Here is a 21,019-nt window from a genome sequence, read left to right as displayed (position 1 = left end):
GGCAATCAGGTCTTTTTTTTTTCTTGGAATTTGGGAAGTTAGCCAATAGCGAGCTTTGCTTTGAAGGAATATGTTTAGTTTATCTTGTAATTGGGTAGTTATTATCACATAGTTCTGACATCCAAGGGAAACCCCAACCTGGGACACCCGTGCATTGAATTCAAATCCTGTAATACAACAGGGTAGAGTGTGACTCCCTTACACCACTGACATGAGAACCAACAGAGCATTCTTGTACATATAATGTTCAGCATTTTGTGAATGTCAAGTTTATCGTCTTGAGTAAAACCGTGACAGTATTCAACATTTGTAAGTTGTATTTTAATTCATTTTCATAAAATTTCCAATTACAAAGTCCAGTTTTTACAAGCAATGTCACTGCCTCTTGAAGTGAAACCTGCTGCTTTTGCACACATGCAGGTGTAGGCAAGTATGTTCTATCGAGCATCATTCGTCTTGCTGAGCCTGCTTCAACTTGTTTTGCCTTGCAATAATGAGAAAAGTCTAAGCTCAGCAAACCAAACCTGCTCCTTTAAATTTCAGTTACAAGCAAATAAGAGGAGAAGTCTTAAATATAATAAGGACAACTTGTTCAAACCAAAGATACTGAAGATAAACAAAATATATTATGTAGGCTATTGTCCCACCACCATAATGTTAAAAAACCTGTTATTTACTGTCACTTTTCATAACAAGCAGCAAATAATTCACACTCATACAAAAGCTGCAATTCAGATACTCAAAATTTAGACTTGTCCATCATTAAAGTCTACATTTAAGGTCAGACTGCGTTTGCTGAACACCAAAGTAGCATAGTTTTTCCTAACAAATGAAAATTAAGAGTTCACACTAAAAACACGCTTTAGTTAAGGTTTTGTTGTTACAGCACATCCAGTATGAACAGTATAGTACCTAACATCAAACACTGGATATTGCTTGATAACTCACTTAAAAGTACAATCTGTACAATTGAGCATGGAATGATAATTTCAGTAATGCTGAATTACCTAAAACTAATAATGACGTATGTGTGCTGATATCTACTACTGCGCCCTTTATAGTTTGATCAGAGCAGAGAGGAAAAATTCCTGAGTCTACTGAGGGGACTGAATGCAAATTAAATGTTCCAATTGCAGCAAAATCCAAGTGTAACTTAATTACTGGCCTTGCCAATATCTTCCAGCATATTTGTGGAAACAAAGTTTTCTTGTTTTAGCAACCACAGAGCAGCAGAGTTAACATTCAGCTGTTGCTTGTGAAGAATGACTACAGCTAGAATGAGACGAATGCCTACTGTGCAATGTTTTCTACAGACCATCGAGAATCACAGCAGACAAGCTGGGACAGGTTGAGATTTATGTGATATGTACATTAACCTTGCAGCAAGCTAAAGACCTTGCATACCATAGCATAGTGACATTTTACCTCTGTAACAAGGTAGTGCTGTAGTTTTTGTTATTAGTTGACAAGATGAAGATCTAATTAGACCCTGTTTAGACAGTATTTTCTGTGGTAATCCTCTTAACTGCTGCATTTACAATGTCATTTTATGAGGCCCAGGCTATTTCCTATGATATCAAATTAGACATTTGATATGTAACTAGGTATACTTCCTCTATGCTAAATACCTCTGGGAAAGTATACCATTGTCCTTGCACCTACAACCTGAAAGGAATCACTGCTGCTTACATTTTACTGAAGGGCTTTGGGGGCCCTTCTTACTCTTTGTGGATTTCTTCTGAGGGGTTTGGCTGGTGACTCTCTGGAGCTGTACTGGGGTCTCGAGGCCACCACGTGCCTCTGCTTCCTGCACGTAATCAGGATCAGGAAGTTGTGTAACAACATTTACTAAACCTGCTCGTGTTACTGTTTTTGGGTCTACTTCCTCTCCTCCAGTCACGTACACGCTCTCATCCTGGACAAGAAAACCAGCTGCTTCAGCTGAAACAGAGTCTGAGTCTGTTTCCAAAACAGAGGATGTAGTCTTGTCCAACACTTCATTTCCTAAATAAGATGCTGGTGATACCTGACCAGATGCAGTAGCTGCACTCTCGTCTGATCCAACTCCAATCTCTAAGTCAACCTGGCCTGTTTGCAAAGCAAAATCTACAGATTCATCCTCATCTTGTTCGGGCTTAGTTACTCCCGTGTTCTGGTGATCAAAATGAATTCTTTCACCCTCAGTTGCCCGTCCATATGCCAACATGCTACCACCAGCGCCTTTGTATTCACTTGCTGTACAAACCTGTCCTGTGGCTACCCTGAAAGTTCTCAGTTCCTCTGAGGAAGTGCCCATATCAGTGAGCTCCTCGAAATCTCTTCCAGCAGTATCTTGTCGCTCAGCAATATCCTGAGCTGGGTCGCTCAATTCAGAAGCATCGACACATTGCCTCACTTGATATGTTGAATCTTCACAAAGCAATTCTTCAGCCTCAGTCATGTTTGTCAGGGCCACCCCCTCAGATTCATATTCAGGGACTACAAATTGACAGTTCTCTACCAGCTGGTAAGATCTAATGTCAATTTCTTCCTCTGTTTGAGAACTGCTGCCTGATGTGTTTACTTTTACACTGCCTTCTTTTTGGTCATCAGATACCATCATTTTTGGATGAATGACTGACACATTTTCCCTCTCCATTTCTCTGTCTTGCATGTTATCTGAGGCTGCAGGCTGATCCTTCAACTGACACCTCAAACCTGATACAGGTTTTTCTTCACTCTGTTTATTCTGGTCATCTGAATTGTGGAATTCTTGCTGTTTAGGTGATGAATCTTCCTTTGCTCTCTCTTCAACAATTATATCATTTTCAATAAACCCAGCCTCAATTTCTGAATCAGAAGAGGATGCATCTTCTTTCTCAATTTCTTCATCTTCATCTGAGACGCTAGTAGTTTGCTGCATGGGTGACACATTTTTCAAAGTGTGCTCTTCCTCTGCAACATATAGACCTTCTTTTGAGATGAACTGATTGTCCACTTGGGAAATTGTGCACTCTGCCACAATCTCATCATTTTGGTAATTTGACAAACTAGGATTTTTCTGTATGGTTGACATCATCTCCCCTACATTATCCTCAGTTCTATCATCATTGTCATCTGAGACCAACTGATCCTCCAATCCAGAACTTACTGATGGACTGTCTCCTCCAACATCTTCATCATCAGAAATGTTTGCTCTGTGGTGAGTTGGTGATTCCAATTCCTCCACAAGATCATCTTCTTGCTCTCCAATATTTGTGTCTGAAATGAGCTGATCCCCTGAGTTACAACTTGTTCCCGATGGATCTTCTATTTCAATCTCATCTTCTTGGTGGGCTGAGAGGCTAAAGTTTCTCTCTACAGATGGTTGTGTTTTATCCACAGTGTCATTCATTTTCTCTTCATCATTCATGTTCACAGCTGAGATAAACTTGTCTTCTAGTTGAGTGCTTGTGTCAAGTGCATCTTGCTTCTTAATGTGTTCATCTAGGTCTTCCTCCACAATGTTTTCAACTCTTTCTACATCACTTAAACTTTCTGCATCTGAATTGGCATGATCCTGGTCTACTCTTGATACTGATGATATAGTTTGTTGAGCATCATCTTCATCTTCCCCACAGCTTTCTCTAGAGTCATTTACAGAGTCAGGTGAATTCTCATTTGGAGGAGTTTGCAACAATTCACCCCCCATGGTATTGACTATTCCATCCAAGTCTAATGGCTCAGAGATTTTTTCAAGAGGACCTTCAAAAATTGATATTTCCTCCTTCTCTTTGTCTGGAATGGCTGAATCAGCGATGTCTGTTACTGGTTGGAATGCTTCTGTGGTGGGCATTTGAGCCACTGCAGATAAAGCGTCCTCAGAAAAACCCTCAGTGGGAACAAGGGTGTCCTGCTCTGACTGATCAACGTCATGTTCTTCTGCATTTTCTTGTGGAAATATCTCTGTAAATGTATTTGCAGGAGCCTCAGTGGTTTCATTCATTCGGTTAGCCACAGTTTCATCTATTGTATCTGCAAGGTTCTCCTCCACTGCCTCAGATGGGACTGGTTGCCCATTATCATTTGCACCCCTAATTTCATTGTCTTTGAATACAGCTTCCACCACCACGCTAGGATCATGATCACTCACTGTTGTCTCCTCCCCTGATGGAACCATGATTATTTCTTCTGATTGATTTTCCTCTGCTTGACCATCATTCAAAACCTGAGCTGGGTTGCTGACTTCCTCCAACTGATGTTCCATCTCTTCTTTTGAAGGAGGATTACTTTCATTGGCTACAGCATTACTATCTGCAGCAGTTTCTATTTTCTGTCTGCATGATTTTTGAATACTACTGACATCTGCTGTTTGCTCCACTGAAAGTATTCCTTGGAGCGGCTTTACCTGACCAACATCGTTTCCCCAAAGACCACCAGACTCTAGCCCTATCAGTCTGGTGTGCCCAGCCCATGTTTGCCCTGTATTTTCATTTATCTGAACTACACCCCCATTTTTAGCAACACTGTGTCCTGGCAGAATGCCAGTCACACTTGAATGGGCTGCTGGTCCTAAAACCCCCTGAGGAGGAGCAGCCTCTTTTACCAAGTCGGCACCTCTGGGCAAAGTGCCCTGAGATGAGCTTGGGTCTCTCCTGTCTGCCTCACTGGGACCACTCAACCCATGGGTGCCAACAGGATTTGGCCCTATCATTTTCCAGTCCTCCACAGGGGCTGAGCCCTGGAGCACATCTGGGCTCCCAGAAAGCAACGGGACAGGACTAGATGGACTGACTTGGCTGGTAAGGCTTGTGGGGCTGCCTTGCATCTCTAGACTAGATGTAGAGCTGTGGGGTCTACTGACTATAGGTCCAGAGGGAGGACTTTGGAGCCCCCTCACTACGAGTCCAGAGGGAGGACTCTGGGATCCACTGACTACCAGTCCAGAGGGGAGATTTTGGAACCCCCTGACTATAAGTCCAGAGGGAGGACTTTGGTGACCACTAACTACGAGTCCAGAGGGAGGGCTTTGGAGACCCTCAACTACAAGTCCAGTGGGAGGAGTCTGGCCTCCACTGACTACAAGTCCAGAGGGAGGACTCAGGAGACCCCCAAATACAAGTCCAGTGGTAGGACTCTGGAGCCCCCCAACAATGGGTCCAGTGGGAAGACCCAGGGGTCTACTGACTACAAGTCCAGAGGGTGGACTCTGGAGTCCCCTGACTACAAATGCTGAGGGAAGACCTTGGGGTTCACTGACTACAAGTCGAGAAGGAGGATTCTGGGGTCCACTGACTACATACAGTCCAGGAAAATTAGCTGGATGTGCTCCATCTGCAACCAGAAGTGTGTTCTGTAACTGTGGTTGAAGTAAACAATGCATAGGCTGTAGCACAGGACTGGTGGTGTAGTAAACTGGCTGCTGCTGTAGTCCAGTTGTTTGAGCCTGAAAGGGAAGAGTCGCAGAATGACTGATGTTGGAGGACTGACTGACTGATTCCTTTATATCTGAATGTGTGGACTCAACTAATTGCTCAACTTTGGGTTTAATTGGTTCAGCAATATCAACAGCAGTTTTGACAACTCCTGCTTCATTTTGGGGACTTGTAGGCATTGTAGGAGGGGAACATAAGTCAGCTAGGGTTTTGAACTTTGGCCCCAGGTCATTGAGGAACTGCAAGTCGTAGTCAGAGTCCAGGAGGCTGCAACAGCCAACCGAGCCAGCGGAAGACCCCTGGCCTTCATCGTTATACATCAACAGACTGTTTTTCACAGGCGCAATGTAGGCCGCTTTCTGCGAAAAGGAAAAAAAATAACCATTGTGAACAGTGGTGAAATTGCACAGGGGGAAAAAACAAGTGCAGCAACAGAAAACATTGTACCTGTGAGTAGTAATCATCAAGGAAAGCATCTGGTAGTGCTATATCCTCATATAGAGCTGTTTTGATTTGCTTGCCATAGTTAAGAGCTGCTCTTGTAGATCTATCATGGCTGTCAACCTCCATGAAATTTTGACTGTTCTCCTCCAGAGACTTCTGCACAGATTCTTTATAAACTGCAGCCTTCTGGTAAGATTTGGTAATGTTTGCAGGTGTGGCATTGACCTTCAGTGCCTGTGCAATCTCAACTTTCTTTTGTGTCCCTAATGTGACAGGAACACTCTGCACTGGTAATTCCTGAAAAGACAAAAGCAAAAAAATTTTTTTTTATTGCTATTTATCTCCTCTGAATTTATCACAGCAGCTTTCTTTTCACAAACATTCAATGTTTACCATTAAATAAATACTTCTTGCAGAAAATGGAATGAGTATCCTGTGAGCTGCAGGCTGAACATTTTTATATTTTTGAAAAGCTGAAGAAGGGAAGGAGATGATGAGAGGCAGGAAGGATAGGAGGTTGTTTTGAGGTTCAAAAAGGGGAAGGTAAGTTTGAAGGAAGTGAATGTTGTGAGGAGAGGAGGGAATGGATGGGAGGGCAAAAGTCGGGTTTGAAGGAGGCACGGAAAGGGGGAAGGGAAAGTAGAAGGAATGTTTGAGGAAGAGAAGGAGATGAGGGTAAAAAGAGTAGGTAGGAAATTTGAAGATGTTTGAAGGGAAAAGGGTGGTGAAAAAGTAGAAGTCTGAACGTCTGAAGAGTAGAGGCTGAAAAACTTGCAGAAAAATAATAAATTCAAGAATATCATAAATGTGATTTTGACATATTAACAAGGGTTTAATTCATGTATATGTAAAGTAAGGTGAAGTCTTTACCAAAAAGACTCTAGATTGAAGTCTTTAGAAAACAAGGCTCTCAGTCTTTGATGTTGTTAATTGAAAAAGCCTTGGTTATCTTTGGTTCTGCCATATTTTCACATGGTGGAGAATTCTCTCCTTCCTGCTCACCTTATCCTCGCCTTTGCCCTCAGTGTGGTAGGATATAAGGTGCTCTTTGGCCTCAAATGGTATATCACTGAATTTGTCTGCAAAGATGGCGTTAGCTCCGCCACACTGGCAGAATATCAGGAGAAGAGGGATCACTGCAGACAAAAAAAAGCATGCAAAGAAATGTTGCTCAATTCAAGTACAACTGAGGGTGTTTTTTCACTGTTTAAAAAAATCCTATATCCTTGTATGAGCCCACCCTCCCATTGGTCAAATGTTGATGTTGATAAACCATTTGTGCTGTTAATCACTGACTGATGTGAATTTCTAAATTGTCAGGTTTTCATAGCAAACACCATGCAGTCCTCTTTACAAGAGTCATGTTGTTGTGTCCTGCATGGTGAGAGAGTTTCAGTTCAGGGGAGAACTTGTCAAATTGCAGGTTTGTCTGTGTCTAAAAAAAAAAGAACACAACCAGCGGTGTGGACATGTTTTGAAGCTGAATATCCTCCTACTTAGCAGTCAGTCTCAAGCACTTCAACAGATTTATTTAGATTTGCTTAAATATTTTCTCAAAGATCTCCCTAATTTATAAAACATTTGCATCTGTATTTGGTGGGTGACTTGCACCTTGCATACTGCGCCCATCTGCAGTTTGCCCATGCTCCCCAAAAGGACACGCTCTAGAGTTTGGGAAGAACTGCTGTTTTTTGGGGGGGGGGGTTTTGTTTTTTTTTCAGGCAATGCAATCTGGGATGATTCTGTCAGATAAAACATTACCATTGTCTTACCTCTTCACATGTAAATGAAACTGATTTAACTATGATTTATGCTTTTGTACAGCTCGGCTACACAAGTAAACTGCGAGTAGAAACAGAGGACAACATCCATAGACTTGATCTGAGAGGCCTGCTGATGGCAAAAATGGAGGAGACGCTGCTTCCTATATCCACAGCCATTGACAAGCTAGAGATGTTGGTGAGATTTCCAAAGTTACTACATCTATTATTGCGTATGTTCAAGACTTCTTGTGTAAAGGTGAACCCAAGAAAAGATATTAAAAAAAGATATTAAAATGCATGTGAACAGAGAAACTCGTGACCATAACATTCCTGTCAACACGGGATTGGATGGTTGCCTGATTTTTACCCTTATGGCCACACTGTCAAAATTTAAGTCTTCAAAGAACAGTTTTCAATGAATTATAAAACCAATGTTGTTTCAAGTGGGTATGGATTTCTGGGAGTAGGTAGTACTCACACAACAGTAAGCACATCCCCATCAGCAGCAGGGCGATGGCAGAGGTGGAGATTTCAGTTGATGTAGTTCCTACTCTGGCTGTCCTGATGCCACAGTCCCTTTGTTCCTCACATGTGCAAACATCCACAGTAAAGATCTCATTGGCTGGGCAAGACAGACCCTGAGCGTCAGAGACCTCCACCTGCAGCTTATACGAACCTGGCCACAGGGCCTCACGAGACTTTAGAGCAGCAGTTGTGCCTGGGGAAAAAAAGGATAGAGTGCTTGAATGTGAGATGAATCTGATCATTAAGACTTTTGTATCTTTATGAACTAATAGAATGAAATTATGGATTTATTATCTGACTTCCACTGGTCTCTAGTGCTAGGTCAGTCATTGACGAATGTATCGCAGAGCTGATACATTCATTATTGAACGCGTCTCCTGCACTTTGACATTGATCAGATGAATGGTTGTTGAGATAAACAATACAAGAAAGAGGTTTCTCTTCATTATTATAAATATTCCTACCATTAATTCCTTCTACATCCCAATTGCCACGCGTCCCATCAGATATGATTCTAAAGGTAAAAGGAGCCCCATTCTGACCCTGGTCCTCATCCACCCCAGTAACAAAGACTGTTTTTTCATCCGAGCAAAGACTGTTGTAGGTGGTGGTCAGGGTGGGACAGTGGTCATTGGAGTCAGCTACTTGAATGGCTATTGTCCCCGTGGCTGTCTTTGATGGCATATCTGAGGATTACAATCACTGAGTTAGTCAAACCATACCATCAAGATCCACTCTCATACTGTGAGGGTCAGGTCATATCTACAGACACTCAAAATGTGAAAGACATGATTCATGTTATGATGAACACCAGTACAAATGTTTTCTCCATACAGCTGAAGCTCTGTTAAAACATTACTTTGCCTCCAGGCTTCTTTTCATAATATCACTGACACACCTCGAGTCAGAAAGCCGTTTGGCAGGTTCCACAAAAAAATTTTTTAAAAAAATAATCAATGCTCTTCACCTCATAAATTCCTTTGCAACGTACATTTACGAGGTGCAATTCACAAAACAACAATGATAAATCATGTTGAGGATGTTGAAGTGTTGAATGACAGCCCAACGACTGGGAGTGAAGTTCTTCTGGAAAACATATACAGATTAAAATAAATTACTTTACCTTTGGTTATGGCCAGAATCTTTGCAATGTAGGTACCATTGACCAAGAATGGTGACTCTCGATCTGGTACCTTGTTGAGTTTGATTTCAGCAGTTTCTTCATCAATAGTGAACCAGTTATCTGGATCATGGGCTTTGGCATAGCTGGAGCAAGAAAAGTCAAAATTAACAATAAAATAGTCTCAAGAAGCAACACTAATTTTCTAAGCTATTTGCTTTCTTGTAGAGTTTCATCACTTAAGTTTGCCACGAAGACATACAATGACATACATATAACAGGCAGCAACTGAACATTTGATCCTTAAATTTGATATGTTGGAAGAAAGAAAATTGGCAAGCATAAAGATCTCAACAATTATGATGGCTTGGTTCCTGCCTTTCATGTAGATGTCACTTTGGCACATACTGGCTAAACATTGATTTCGACCATGTGCGCTGTTTCATAGAAATGATATTCCCTAAGGGAAATGGTCCCCTTTCAAATGACACACCCTGTCACACTGCACACGTGATTCAAGAGTGAACTCAACAAGTTCAAGGTGTCTCGCTAAATTCAAGTCAGTGGGATTATATAGGACAAACAAGTCAGATCCATGGGGGCCCCTCTTCTCAATTTACAGGACCTAAAGGATCAGCAAATTTCTTGGTCCCAGATACTATCACACCTCTTCAGAGGTCTTGTGAAGTCTGTGCAACGATGGCTCAAAACTTTTTGGCAGTAAAAGGGGGACCTACACAATACTGGTGGATTATAATTTGGATGTGACACATTCGACTGTGAGTCTCCATTCAAAGGTTTACATCATATAAAAGATACTACAACTGATCTGTTCTGAACATTCATAAAAAATTCACATGAAGTGTCAACTTAGAAAACTGCTTTACCTCCTGATCCACTGCTACCCCAGCAAAAGTGTCCATTAATTAATTAATAAAGATTCTGCCGCATATAGATTCTTCACTCAGAATTTTGTTTCCTTAACATGAACTGAATGTTATTTTCTGAGAATAATTTTAGTTAAAGCCAGAAGATAATTAGCTAATTGTCAAGTCTCACTTGATCCAAAGTTTTTTTTTTTAAAAAGAAGAAGCTACGTGCACCTCTGATGGTGGTCCACTTGAAATCTGGTCATCTTCAGCTTGACTCACCTGACATCCTCTGCTGGACTTCCTGTGTCTGGATCAACTGCAGTAAACACTGCGATCACGCCATCCTCAACCATCTCATTTGGGTCCTCCGATACAGGAATGTTCTTTGTGTCTGGTTTAAACTCAGGATCCTCTGGCACATTATTCACTGCTACCTTGATAATGTAACTTTTTGCTGGTGCTCCTGGTTGGAGTGAGGCATGAGTGCCAGAGCCAGACCCTGCCCCAGGCCTAAATCCACCTGCATCCATTGTTCCTCCAGCGTCAGCATCAATGATCACATCTCCACCAGAAATCACAGCTACATCCATCCCCCCATCTAATCCAGCACCTGATCCAGGTGCAGAAGCATCGCCCTCTCCAACATGAATGTCCACATCTGTCACAACAGCACTACCCTCCACAAATGGTGCTACATTCTCAATAAGCAGCCCAAGCTCGAGATTCTGGACTTCTTCAAAATCCACAGGCTGCTCAGAAAGAGAAGACAGTAAGAGATAAGAGGCAACATACAAACACTGGTTAAGACTATGTGATTATTCACATTCTGGTATGAGGTATCAATACCTTAATCAGCTTCAGAATCCCCTCGTTGGTCTCTTTGTCTGTTTCAATTGAAAAGAGATTATCCTCATTCCCTTTGGCAATACTGAACACTGCCAGCCAGTTGTCTGTGGGTTCAAGGTCTCTGTCCAGAGCTTTGATTCTCATCACAACCACATCCGCCACATTTTCAGCCACTGAGCCAGAATACTGCAAACACAGCAAGATTTGCAACATAGCCAAAGTTCAGAGACTTTATGTAATACACATTATGTTTATGATCTGAAAATCTACATTCACATTCAGCCACATTGCCATCGCATAGTTGATCTGTCTCCTGTGTGCTTAAGACATACAGTCCATGTCGCTCACCTCTGATTTTTCCAAAGTGGGGATGTTGTCATTGATATCCATGACATTTATTTCCACAGTTCCTGTCCCCTCTCGTGCTCCCTGTGCCCCTCCCATATCAGCCCCTTTTATAACCAATTTGTAAAAGTCAGTAGTCTGTCAGAAAAAAAAGAAAAGAATTATTCTTAGCATACCATTGTTCACATTATGCACAGTGTATTGGAAAGGCGTTTTTAGGCGGTTTTGAGTGGTTTAAATGATGAGTGAGTGAAACTGATGAAAGTGCAGACTAATGTTGACTTCTTTTTGAGCTGAATGACAGGGATCCAAGTGCAGACTTGCCTCTCTGTCGAGTGTGGCCTCTTTGACATATAGTTTCCCAGTTTTACTGTCAATAGTAAACATTTGACCCGTGCCTACTGGTTCTTGACTGACAATGCTGTAGGCTATCTCGGAATGTGGGGTCCCAGCTTGGTCGTCATCTTTCCCCATGATCTGCATGACAAAGGTTCCTGCGGTGGATGAGAATACGACAAGGCTGTCTCAGTGGAGTATTTAGAGTTTTGCTCGGGTAAGTTTCGTCAACAGTAACTTCTGATGAATGAGTTTCATTTGATCTTGAGCACTTGGAGGCATGTGCCTAGTTTCTAGTGTATGTATATTCGCCTTTAAAATTGCATGTATAATATGTATGAATATATCTAAATCAGTAGTCAGTAATTTGCTTTAAATTCTATGATTAGCAGAGTTTATTACCCATTATACAACTGTTGTCAGAAATGAAATGAACATCAGACCAAACTGACCAAACATATCTATTTTTTCCTCCCTTAACCGATACTGATTCTGATTTTGAAGACAATATCCATCGAACAAAGCTCAGTACTCTTCAGGGTGGGGAGGTTAACAGAATGCACAAACCCAGGATGTTGCAGCAGGAGGCCACTCTTTCATTCCATCTCAGGCCTGTCATTAGCTCCAACATTTCAAGAATGCTTGAAAAGTGTGAGTTTCACATTTATAACACCAAGCAGTTTTTGTAGCCATGATAATAAAATTTGTAATTAGGAGAAAATGCCTTTCCTCTGTTATTTAGCTTTTATATGCTTACTAAGTTATCTATGATGTACTGGTAACTGCCTACCGTTAAAAATGTGGGGCCACTGAATTTACAATTACCTTAGGGGTACAAATGCTCCTAAATTAAGATGTTAGGAAAGAGATAAATAAGGACAAATTTAACAGGATTATATTATCCTGGTATACATCTATCTGTGAAAGCAAACACAATTTATTAACTATAAAATTTTTAATTAGTGCTGTTGTGACAAGGTCAGAATAAAGAGGTAACAGCATCTGTTGGTAATAAAGAAGCTGGGACAATGCTCAAGTCACCTATTTGTGACTAATGGGATGGCAAAACACACTTTTTGGTTCAATTATCTCTTTGAAATAGTCAGCCTCCAGTCCAGCAGACAAGCTGCTAGACACCTAGCGAAGAAATCTGTTGAATCTATGTCTCTCACATTGGTCTCTGTGTCACAGGCTTCATAATGCAGGACTCAAGTGTCCCCCTCCACACCAATAAAATTATTTGTCGTTCATTTTGAGTTCATACCATCTTTGCTGCCTTCTGCGATGCTGCCAGTTTGCCCCCCAAAATAGGGGGAGTTGTCATTCTCATCCAAAATAGCGATGGTCAATGGGATGTTGGCTTCAGCTGTACTACCATTTCTGTATCTAGCGATTCCTGTGAGCTGCATTCATTCAGCAAGGACATGCAACATAGTTATACGGTTGACGATTTCCTTACAGTGTCAAAAATAAAACAGAAGTCAGTTACACATGTATGTTAAAGGGGGAAAGATTAAAATTGCCCGATGGAGCGATGCCCACCTCACCCCTCTCCTCTTTGTGAGAATGTCCCTCAAGAGCTGGGCGATGATGTATAACTACTCCACAAGCAAGAGGAGGGAGCTGATGGAAGTTGCGTCCCAACCAATTACACACACTCTCAGTTTTTGGTTCACAAAACAGCCTACATTACAAGACTTACATTATAAGAGGGGTATTTCTCCCGGTCCACAATACCGGTGATGCGCACAAACCCACTGTCATGGTTCACCAAAAACAGACCCATGGGTGGTCTGTCAGCTCCAGGTCCAGAAATGTAATATTCCACCTTGGCATCTTTTTCCTTATCAGAACGGATCTAAAACCACAACAAAGACTAAATATTAAACTATTTGTGACTTTAATTGAAAGGTATTGCTCATTCATTGGGGGTGCACATTGCAAAAACAAACCACAGCACCCCCACCCCCCAAAAAATGCTCAAAGATGGGTTCAAGAGTTCGAGAATCCCATTTACTAGCTTGTTGTTGAAGAAGATGCCACTAACAAATATGAAACATTTACTCAGAAAAAAAAGAAATAGTATGCCACTATACTGTGTAATACTTACAAGCTAACAAGACTGACATGTCATTTCACGTGATGCTAGAGCAGGGGTATTTACTGGTAGCTGAAATTAAATGAGGTCCAGAGAGAAAAATAATTCTCCGGTCACAGGCTGAAACATCATTCCCTTTTTGATCTTTTTTATTCCCTTCTGTCATGGTGCAGACTGGAAATTTTAGTCGGGGCTTTTAGCTTTGGAATGACTATCATATGAACTCCTGAGTTTATCATTTATGTGTAGGTCCTTGATTTCCTTGGCTCTGTTTTTTCTTTGTTTGTTTTTAGAAGAACTAGGGCTCCAGTGTCCTCTGTTTCCATCCATGGGACCAGCGTGGAGATGGTGGAGGACTACTTGGACAATCAACAGGAGTGGACTAAAACACAAATGCCCTCTATAAGAAGGGCCAAAGTCACCTCTATTTTCTGAAGCAGCTGAGGTCCTTCAACATCTGTCGGACAGACAATGCTGAGGATATTCTATGAGTCTGTGGTGGCCAGCGCCATCCTCTATGCTGTTGTGTGCTGGGGCAGCAGACTAACAGTGAGGGATGCTGACAGACTTAAACTTATCGACAAAGCCAGCCATGTTGTAAGAGGGGAACTGGACTCTCTGACAGCAGTGTCAGAGAGGAGAATGTTGTCCAAGATTAGGACCATTTTGGACAACACTTTACATCCTCTCTATCACATGCTGGGCAGTAAAAGTACTTTCAACCAGAGACTCATACCTCCACGTTGCATCACTGAGTGCCACAGGAAATCGTTCCTACCAGTGGTAGCCCATCTTATGGAGTTGTTTTTCTCTGTTAAATCGTGCAATAATACAATTACTCTATTCAGTGTAAAAATGTAAATATGTACCAAAGATATCTCCGTATCTTCTGATTTTCTATTTTTTCTTTATTATATATTGTTTTTTTACTGTGAAATGGAGCATTGCACTCCAACAATTTCCCACAAGGGATTAATAAAGGGTTTCTGATTCTGATTCTGATTCTGATTTTTTTCTCATATTTTAATAACAGCAATTAAAAAAAAAAAGTATGTGGGCCTTCTTTTGCCATTCATGGAGACAAAACAGGCTTTCATTCATTTGTAAAGCTTTATCCTGCAAGTTTCCATGATATCTGTCACCACCCTGCGCATCAGTAGTAGTTTGAGGTTTCACTGTTGCTCACCATCGCACATCACACTAGATTCACTGCATATGAGCACAGAGGCAGGAAAGAAAGCCTTCAGTTTTATGCCCCTGAGAAGTGGAACGGTCTACAAGACTCTCTTAAGTTGAACCAGCTCAGCTCAGACGGTATTTTTTTGTTCTTTTTCAGTTTCCACAGCTGAGGATAGCTTCCCTGTGTTTATTCGTTACAAACGAATGGTAAAGAGAGAGAACACAAAGATACGGACACAGACTAGGTTTATTCCTCATGGAAGAGTTAAACATGTAAAATTAAAGCACTAACAGCAAACTAGCCATCAAGGTCCTACTGTAGGACCAAGAATGACATCTGAACAGAGAGTGACAGAGTAAAAGCATCCTGCATGTGCACCACAAAGGTTTATAAACAGTTAATGGTGACAGTTCTAGAGGAACTACCTACTGACAACTGCATGGAGGATGTCAGTGAAACAGGTCCCACTTCCTGTGAGGTCTAGTACCCGCCCCATAGATGCGCTGTCAGATGGGTTTCATAACTGACACATCACGTGGGTTACGGCAGAGTTTTGCAAGCAAGTAACAGAATCTTTTGAATTTCTTGCAGCAGCAAGTTTGAAAGTGACGTACCACTCAGCTGTTCACCAAATCAATCAATCAACATGCATATTTGATCTCCCATCTAAAGCTTTGCCCACTGTTTTGTAAAACAGAATCAACAAATATGCAATGTTTATTTTCTTTCTTCTGAGACTGGAATAAAAAAATGCACCAAAACTAGAAAACAATGTGATTGTCACGTCACATTAAGATGCAGAAATTTGAACAGTTGCGACCTCTTGAGAGTTTGGAACTGGTTTGTATGCAGGATTAATATCACGCCAGAAACCAGTTCTTTGTTTGGCACGCACTCTCTGAGGTTCCTCCATCCAGGCACTCAGCCAGCATTTAAGACAACAAATTATGACAACAACAAGGAAATACAATTTAATGAGCTCAATGACCAAAAGCTGAATTACCTTGGCAATGAATTCCCTTTTGGTGTAGTCTTTGTTCTCAGTCAGTTTGATGGGGGGAAGGATCCACTCTCTCTTCCTCCTCCTCAGCGCGTTTGATTGATGCACTCGTGACTCCATACAGAGCAGCTGAAATCGGAATAAGTTTAAATTGAAACTTGTGACAAGATATGAAACTTTCTTTGCTACAACAGTTAATAAACAACAACAGTTTACATTTGATTGGTTTCTGATTTTATAAAGGGTGTGCTCTGCGTAGCGATAGACGGGAACAGAAATCCCACTCCAACTGGCAACCCTGAACATTTAATCCAAATATCTCAAATGAGTGCTTACTCCCACAGTTTACATCCTTCATGATTGGATTGGGACTGGTTATGAGCCATATCCTGGTTTTGATCATATTCAGGATATATTGTTTACTGTATATGTATACAGAGAAATCTGAATGTTGCTATTCCTGTATGAATGATAAATATTAATATCCTGGTGTCTGATTACTGCATGTTGTTTGCGCAGGGGCCGTGATGCTTATTTTTTTATAGGAAGAGGCGTGGTAATAATTTTGTAAAATCTGAAATGAATCTGGAACAGAACACATCTTTGGTTCTTGGAAGTAGAAATTACATTTCAACATGACCTGACTTCGCCGTATATGTTGTCATCATGTCATCTAGAATTCTTAGTGAAGGAGAGGAGCAGGTGGCATTTGAAAACTTTTAATGTGGTAATTATGGGTTGTAATAAACACTGTCAGACATGCAAACATTGTGACACAATTGTGGTATTTGTTATGAGTACTTTTGAGTTCCTATATATATTCATAGAAAGAACCTTTAAGCATCAATTTTTATACCATACACATAGGACAAAAGTTGAAAACACACGCACATCAAAACCTAAGAGGGCAGGTGCCAAAACAATTGTAACTATGATTCAGAGAAAGAAAGAATCGTTTGCATACTGCAGGGCTCCAATATTGTAGACTTATTCAATTCATCAAAGTGATTTTTTGGAGCACGCAAGCTCTTCATTAGACAAAAAAAGCAATGAACAGCACCAAATTAAATGAAAATGATCGCAGATCTGACACCATTTGAAAAATACTAAAGAGCTCTCAGGGGGAAACATGTCTGTCCTTTATGTGTTTGTATAGCATGCATTTTGACATCTCAGACATTTCTTACTGTACACCAGATAAAGAACATATAGAGGTGCCTCTCTTGTCACTATTACATACTTTATGATGCCAAACGGCCTAGTGATTTCTGTGTCTTACCATTTGTTCCCTCTGTGACATTTCTGTGTATTATGTTTTTGGCCATATTGTCATATCCCCCGAATAGAACTTTGATATTTTTCCCACCAGTGATTCACCATTTATTGTATTTTTTGTCTCAAGGTGAGGGTATATTTGTTGTTGTCAATCACCAATCATGCGATTGCTCATGTGAGTGCCTTCACACTGCTTGTGTGAAGAGCTCAAAATGTCACATCCATGTATCAAATAACTCAATGATATTGGAGCCCTGTAGTGTGTGAGCCATTCTTTCTTTCTTTACACCAAACACTTTAGCATGACTACTATATACATTGAGGTATTATGTGTTTAAAAATTAAGACTATCTTTACATAACTCAGTGGCGCCCTGGTGCAGTGGTCAGCACTGTCACTTTACAGCAAGAAGGTTCCAGGCTCGACCCCCGGCTCAGCACGGGATCTTTCTGTGTGAGTCTCCATGTTCTCCCTGTTCCTGTGTGGGTTCTCTCTGGTACTCCAGCTTCCTCCCACAGTCCATCACATCAAGAGAGGACTAGGCTGATTGATACTCTAAATTGACTGTAGGTGTGACTGTGAGTGTGAATGGTTGTCTATCTGTATGTGTTGGCCCTGCGATGGACTGGTGACCCGTCCAGTGTGAACCCCGCCTCACGCTGAAGGCTGCTAGGATAGGCTCCACCCCCCCCTCCCCGCGACCCTTAACAGGATAAGTGGTAGAAAATGGATGGATTATAAAAACTGCGATAAAAGGTTTTATTTAGCAAGGCCAAGGAAGCAAAACCTATTCAGTGTTTGGAGACTAGTTTGATTTATTTGTTACTATTTTGTTGTAATTAGCTGCTCTAAATATTCCTTCAGAATTTGCAAAACTAAGTCAGGACATCTAGAGTGCAAAATGAACAGGTAAAAGTGGCATCTTATCAATCATGACCACATGTAAATGCAGTATTCACACCACTCTTCATCTACTTGAAGCGTGAGGGAGAGACAGAGCCACACCCGCCTCTTATAGCTCTTGTCATGGACATGATGGTCAAGCCAGTACTAACTGAATGTGTGTTTTGCCTAATGGTACATAATGTGTTGTAAGACTATGATTTTCCCCTGGCACCTTGAAAATTTTGAAACCTGTGCCAATGGGTTGGGTGCCTCTGATTCCAGTAATGATTCCTGTGCTGACATGTTTGGAATGATGTTGTTTTTGGTGATGTTGCTCATGCTGACACGTGAAGATGTCAAGTCTTAAATCTGACTGACAGCCGTAAAATGCTTTTGTCATTTGGTAAGGTGTTCAGCCAGGTGATGAATGTGCTGTTTTCTACTTCATTTACTACAGCTTGGGTGTGGTGATCTTGATGTGTCTACAGATGACAAGCTTCTTCTCCGGAGCCTTCAGGCTCCCCTCATCCCAGATCCTGGGTGCTGCTGGAGGAGGGTACAGACCTGAAGAGGCTCAAGCTGCCACCCGTAGCACCACCTGCTCACATCCCCGTCCGTCCATCAGTCTCTTTCCCTTTCTCTCTCTCTTCATCTCTGCCCCTCTCTTTCCTTCTGTATATCTGTCTTCATTATCTGTCTTTGTCTCTGCCTCGCTCTCCTGTCCTCTTTCCCCTCAACTGGTCGAAGCAGAAGGCCGTCCCCATTGAGCCTGGAACGGCTCAACATTCCTGCCTGTTAAAAGGAAGGTTTTCGTCCCCGCTGTTGCAGGATGTGCTTGCTGATGGAGAATTGTTGGGTGTAAATTCATTGAAGGACTGTGGTACTGGACCTGCTCTACTTGTAAAGTGTCATGAGATAACTTTTGTTGTGATTTGGTGCTATAGAAATAAAACTGACTTGACTTGACTTGAACAAGCAGCAAATATCTACTGCAAACGCTTGAGGTCAGACTCCTCAATAGGACATAATGCCAGACGATAGACCTCTATAATGGATGGAGGAGAGACAGACTCTTACATAGAATGGATGAGAGACTCTTATACAGGATGGAACACCACCAGATAAATAGAATGGAGGAGAGACTCATAACCTTTTGACCTTTTCCCCCAAATTTGTGTCGTGACAAATTGACAATAAATTAAAGTGCAAAAAAATATAATCTCTAAAGTTCTTCCCTTAATTTCCCATCTCCCATGCATACATGGTGCTCTGGAATCCATGATGCACAGTTCTCACAGTGTACCTTGGCCTTGTAAACAAACAAGAATTTCAAATGAGGAAAAAATCAAAGCCAATGTGTGTGTGCTGCATGTACACCTGAGGAGGCAGAGGACACACTCCTGATGACTCGATCAGCATTTGTAAACAGGTCCATCCTTGTTTTTAGATTGACAAGATGAAACATGACTTGTTGATGCTTTAAAGTAACTTTGCTTAAGTCACAAAAATCAACATCGTTCTGAAAAAAAATGATGCCATATAATACTTTGTGAGAAAGAATTCATTAAAAAAAAAGGGTTTGAAAAAACATTCGCAAATTACTCGCATGTGTGTGTCTGGTGTGCAAAGGTCTCATAATCCAGTAAAAGGGAAAGACACATCTGCATTCCAAAAAGCTCCCATTGTAAAAATTTCTTGGCATTTTTAAGGTCAAAACTCAGAGTGCGTCTCATATTTAAAGTCACCATCTTAAATACACATGGTTCTTCAAGGAACTGTAGGTATTTAATTATATTCTATCTAGTCATATATAGCCTAAAAAAATGTTTTTAGAATTAACACATAACATTTTTTTTTTACATATCTGATCATATTTAATCAACAAATTTAACCTGTTGCTGAGGTGAGAATTAGCTGTAGCTTCAGTTTGAGTACTTACCAAGGCCAGCACGGTGAGCAGCAGCAGAGCCACCGCTGCAGGACATAGTCTTGCCATGTCTGCAGGCAGGTCCGGTCTGTCTGTGAAGCCCTCTGATGATGAGGGATTTGAGTCTTGGTCCAAGAGCAAACAAATGTGCCTTAAATACGTTCTGCTAAAGACACACCTGTCTCAGCGTTGTCCCCCTCCCATCAGCTGTGAAAATCTCCTCCCTCCTTTACTGTTCTCCTCCAGCTTTTTTTAACCTTCTCACACATGCATGTTTCTCACAGGTGTGTCTTCATACTGACACATGCTGTAGATTGACAGGTAGAATCAGGCCTCAGGGTTGCACTCTGCCTCACTGGACAAACCAGATGTGTACCCTGAAGGCTCAGGGTGTTAAGAAAGTTGGAAAGTTAAGAAAATCGTCTCCAGCACCCCCCTACTAAGTAGTACAAAATGGAAGGATGTTTTCAATTTTAACTTTTTTCTGCAGGACCCCTAGTGGCTAGGAATCAAAACTAGTTAACACTTGAAAGGCATAACTTGTGCAGAATAAATAGGAACGGTACAATGAAAAACATAGAATGTATGTGTTAAGGACATTTCCAACCGCACGCACAGATGTCGTTTAGGTGCCACCGTTTTAGAGAAGATAACATATTTTCTGTTCTAACATAAGCAGACACATTGTGGAAGTGACGATATGTCATTGCATGAATTTAAAGGGCAACAGAGCATTTAGACCATTTATTTCACGACTAAAAAAAATTTGTATACTGTTGTAAAAACAGGCCAGGGCCAACTAATATATTTTGTGTAGAGATCGTTAAAGGGATGGTTCAGATTTTTTTAAATCGAGTCCTATTTGCAACTTACCAATAATGATGTATACTGCCAGAGTTCTCGCTCAGAACAATCTATGCTTTTCCTCAAAATAGCTCTGGAAAGCTGGACTAAACAAGAAAGCTGAGTGATACTCACTGAAATCTACTTTGTACACATTGTGGAGGAAA

General features: G+C 41.3%; 1 protein-coding gene across 2 annotated transcripts; it reads right to left on the bottom strand.

Moving 5' to 3' along the window:
- LOC147250400 (uncharacterized) lies at positions 1-20,506 on the bottom strand. Of its 2 annotated transcripts, XM_086225283.1 has the most exons (14): positions 20,022-20,506; positions 15,926-16,051; positions 13,347-13,502; positions 12,909-13,047; positions 11,633-11,802; positions 11,312-11,446; positions 10,964-11,149; positions 10,397-10,866; positions 9,249-9,391; positions 8,590-8,811; positions 8,079-8,318; positions 6,840-6,973; positions 5,841-6,134; positions 1-5,752 (listed from the first exon to the last, which is right to left on the bottom strand). In XM_086225283.1, the coding sequence occupies exons 1-14, from the start codon at positions 20,076-20,078 to the stop codon at positions 1,676-1,678; spliced, it is 6,549 nt and encodes a 2,182-aa protein (XP_086081409.1). In that variant the 5' UTR covers positions 20,079-20,506; the 3' UTR covers positions 1-1,675. The 2 variants fall into 2 exon arrangements, with proteins under 2 accessions (XP_086081409.1, XP_086081410.1); XM_086225284.1 differs by lacking the exons at positions 12,909-13,047; positions 15,926-16,051; positions 20,022-20,506 and having other exon boundaries at positions 13,347-13,462.
- Positions 20,507-21,019: the final 513 nt, after the last annotated feature.

Source organism: Aulostomus chinensis, chromosome 14, assembly GCF_037954235.1.
Source record: "Aulostomus chinensis isolate RoL2024-O1b breed Wild chromosome 14, RoL_Achi_v1.0, whole genome shotgun sequence".
In the NCBI taxonomy this organism is placed as follows: Eukaryota; Metazoa; Chordata; class Actinopteri; order Syngnathiformes; family Aulostomidae; genus Aulostomus; species Aulostomus chinensis.
Note: the sequence above shows the minus strand (reverse complement) of the source record. Positions and strands in the feature narration are given on the sequence as shown.

Coding starts and splice junctions, on each gene's coding strand:
- LOC147250400 (XM_086225283.1), bottom strand. CDS start 20,078: ATGGCAAGACTATGTCCTGCAGCGGTGGCTCTGCTGCTGCTCACCGTG. Junction 11,803..12,908: donor CGCAGAAGGCAGCAAAGATG/GTATGAACTCAA, acceptor CATCCACCGCAG/GAACCTTTGTCATGCAGATC. Junction 8,812..9,248: donor GATTCTGGCCATAACCAAAG/GTAAAGTAATTT, acceptor TGTAATCCTCAG/ATATGCCATCAAAGACAGCC.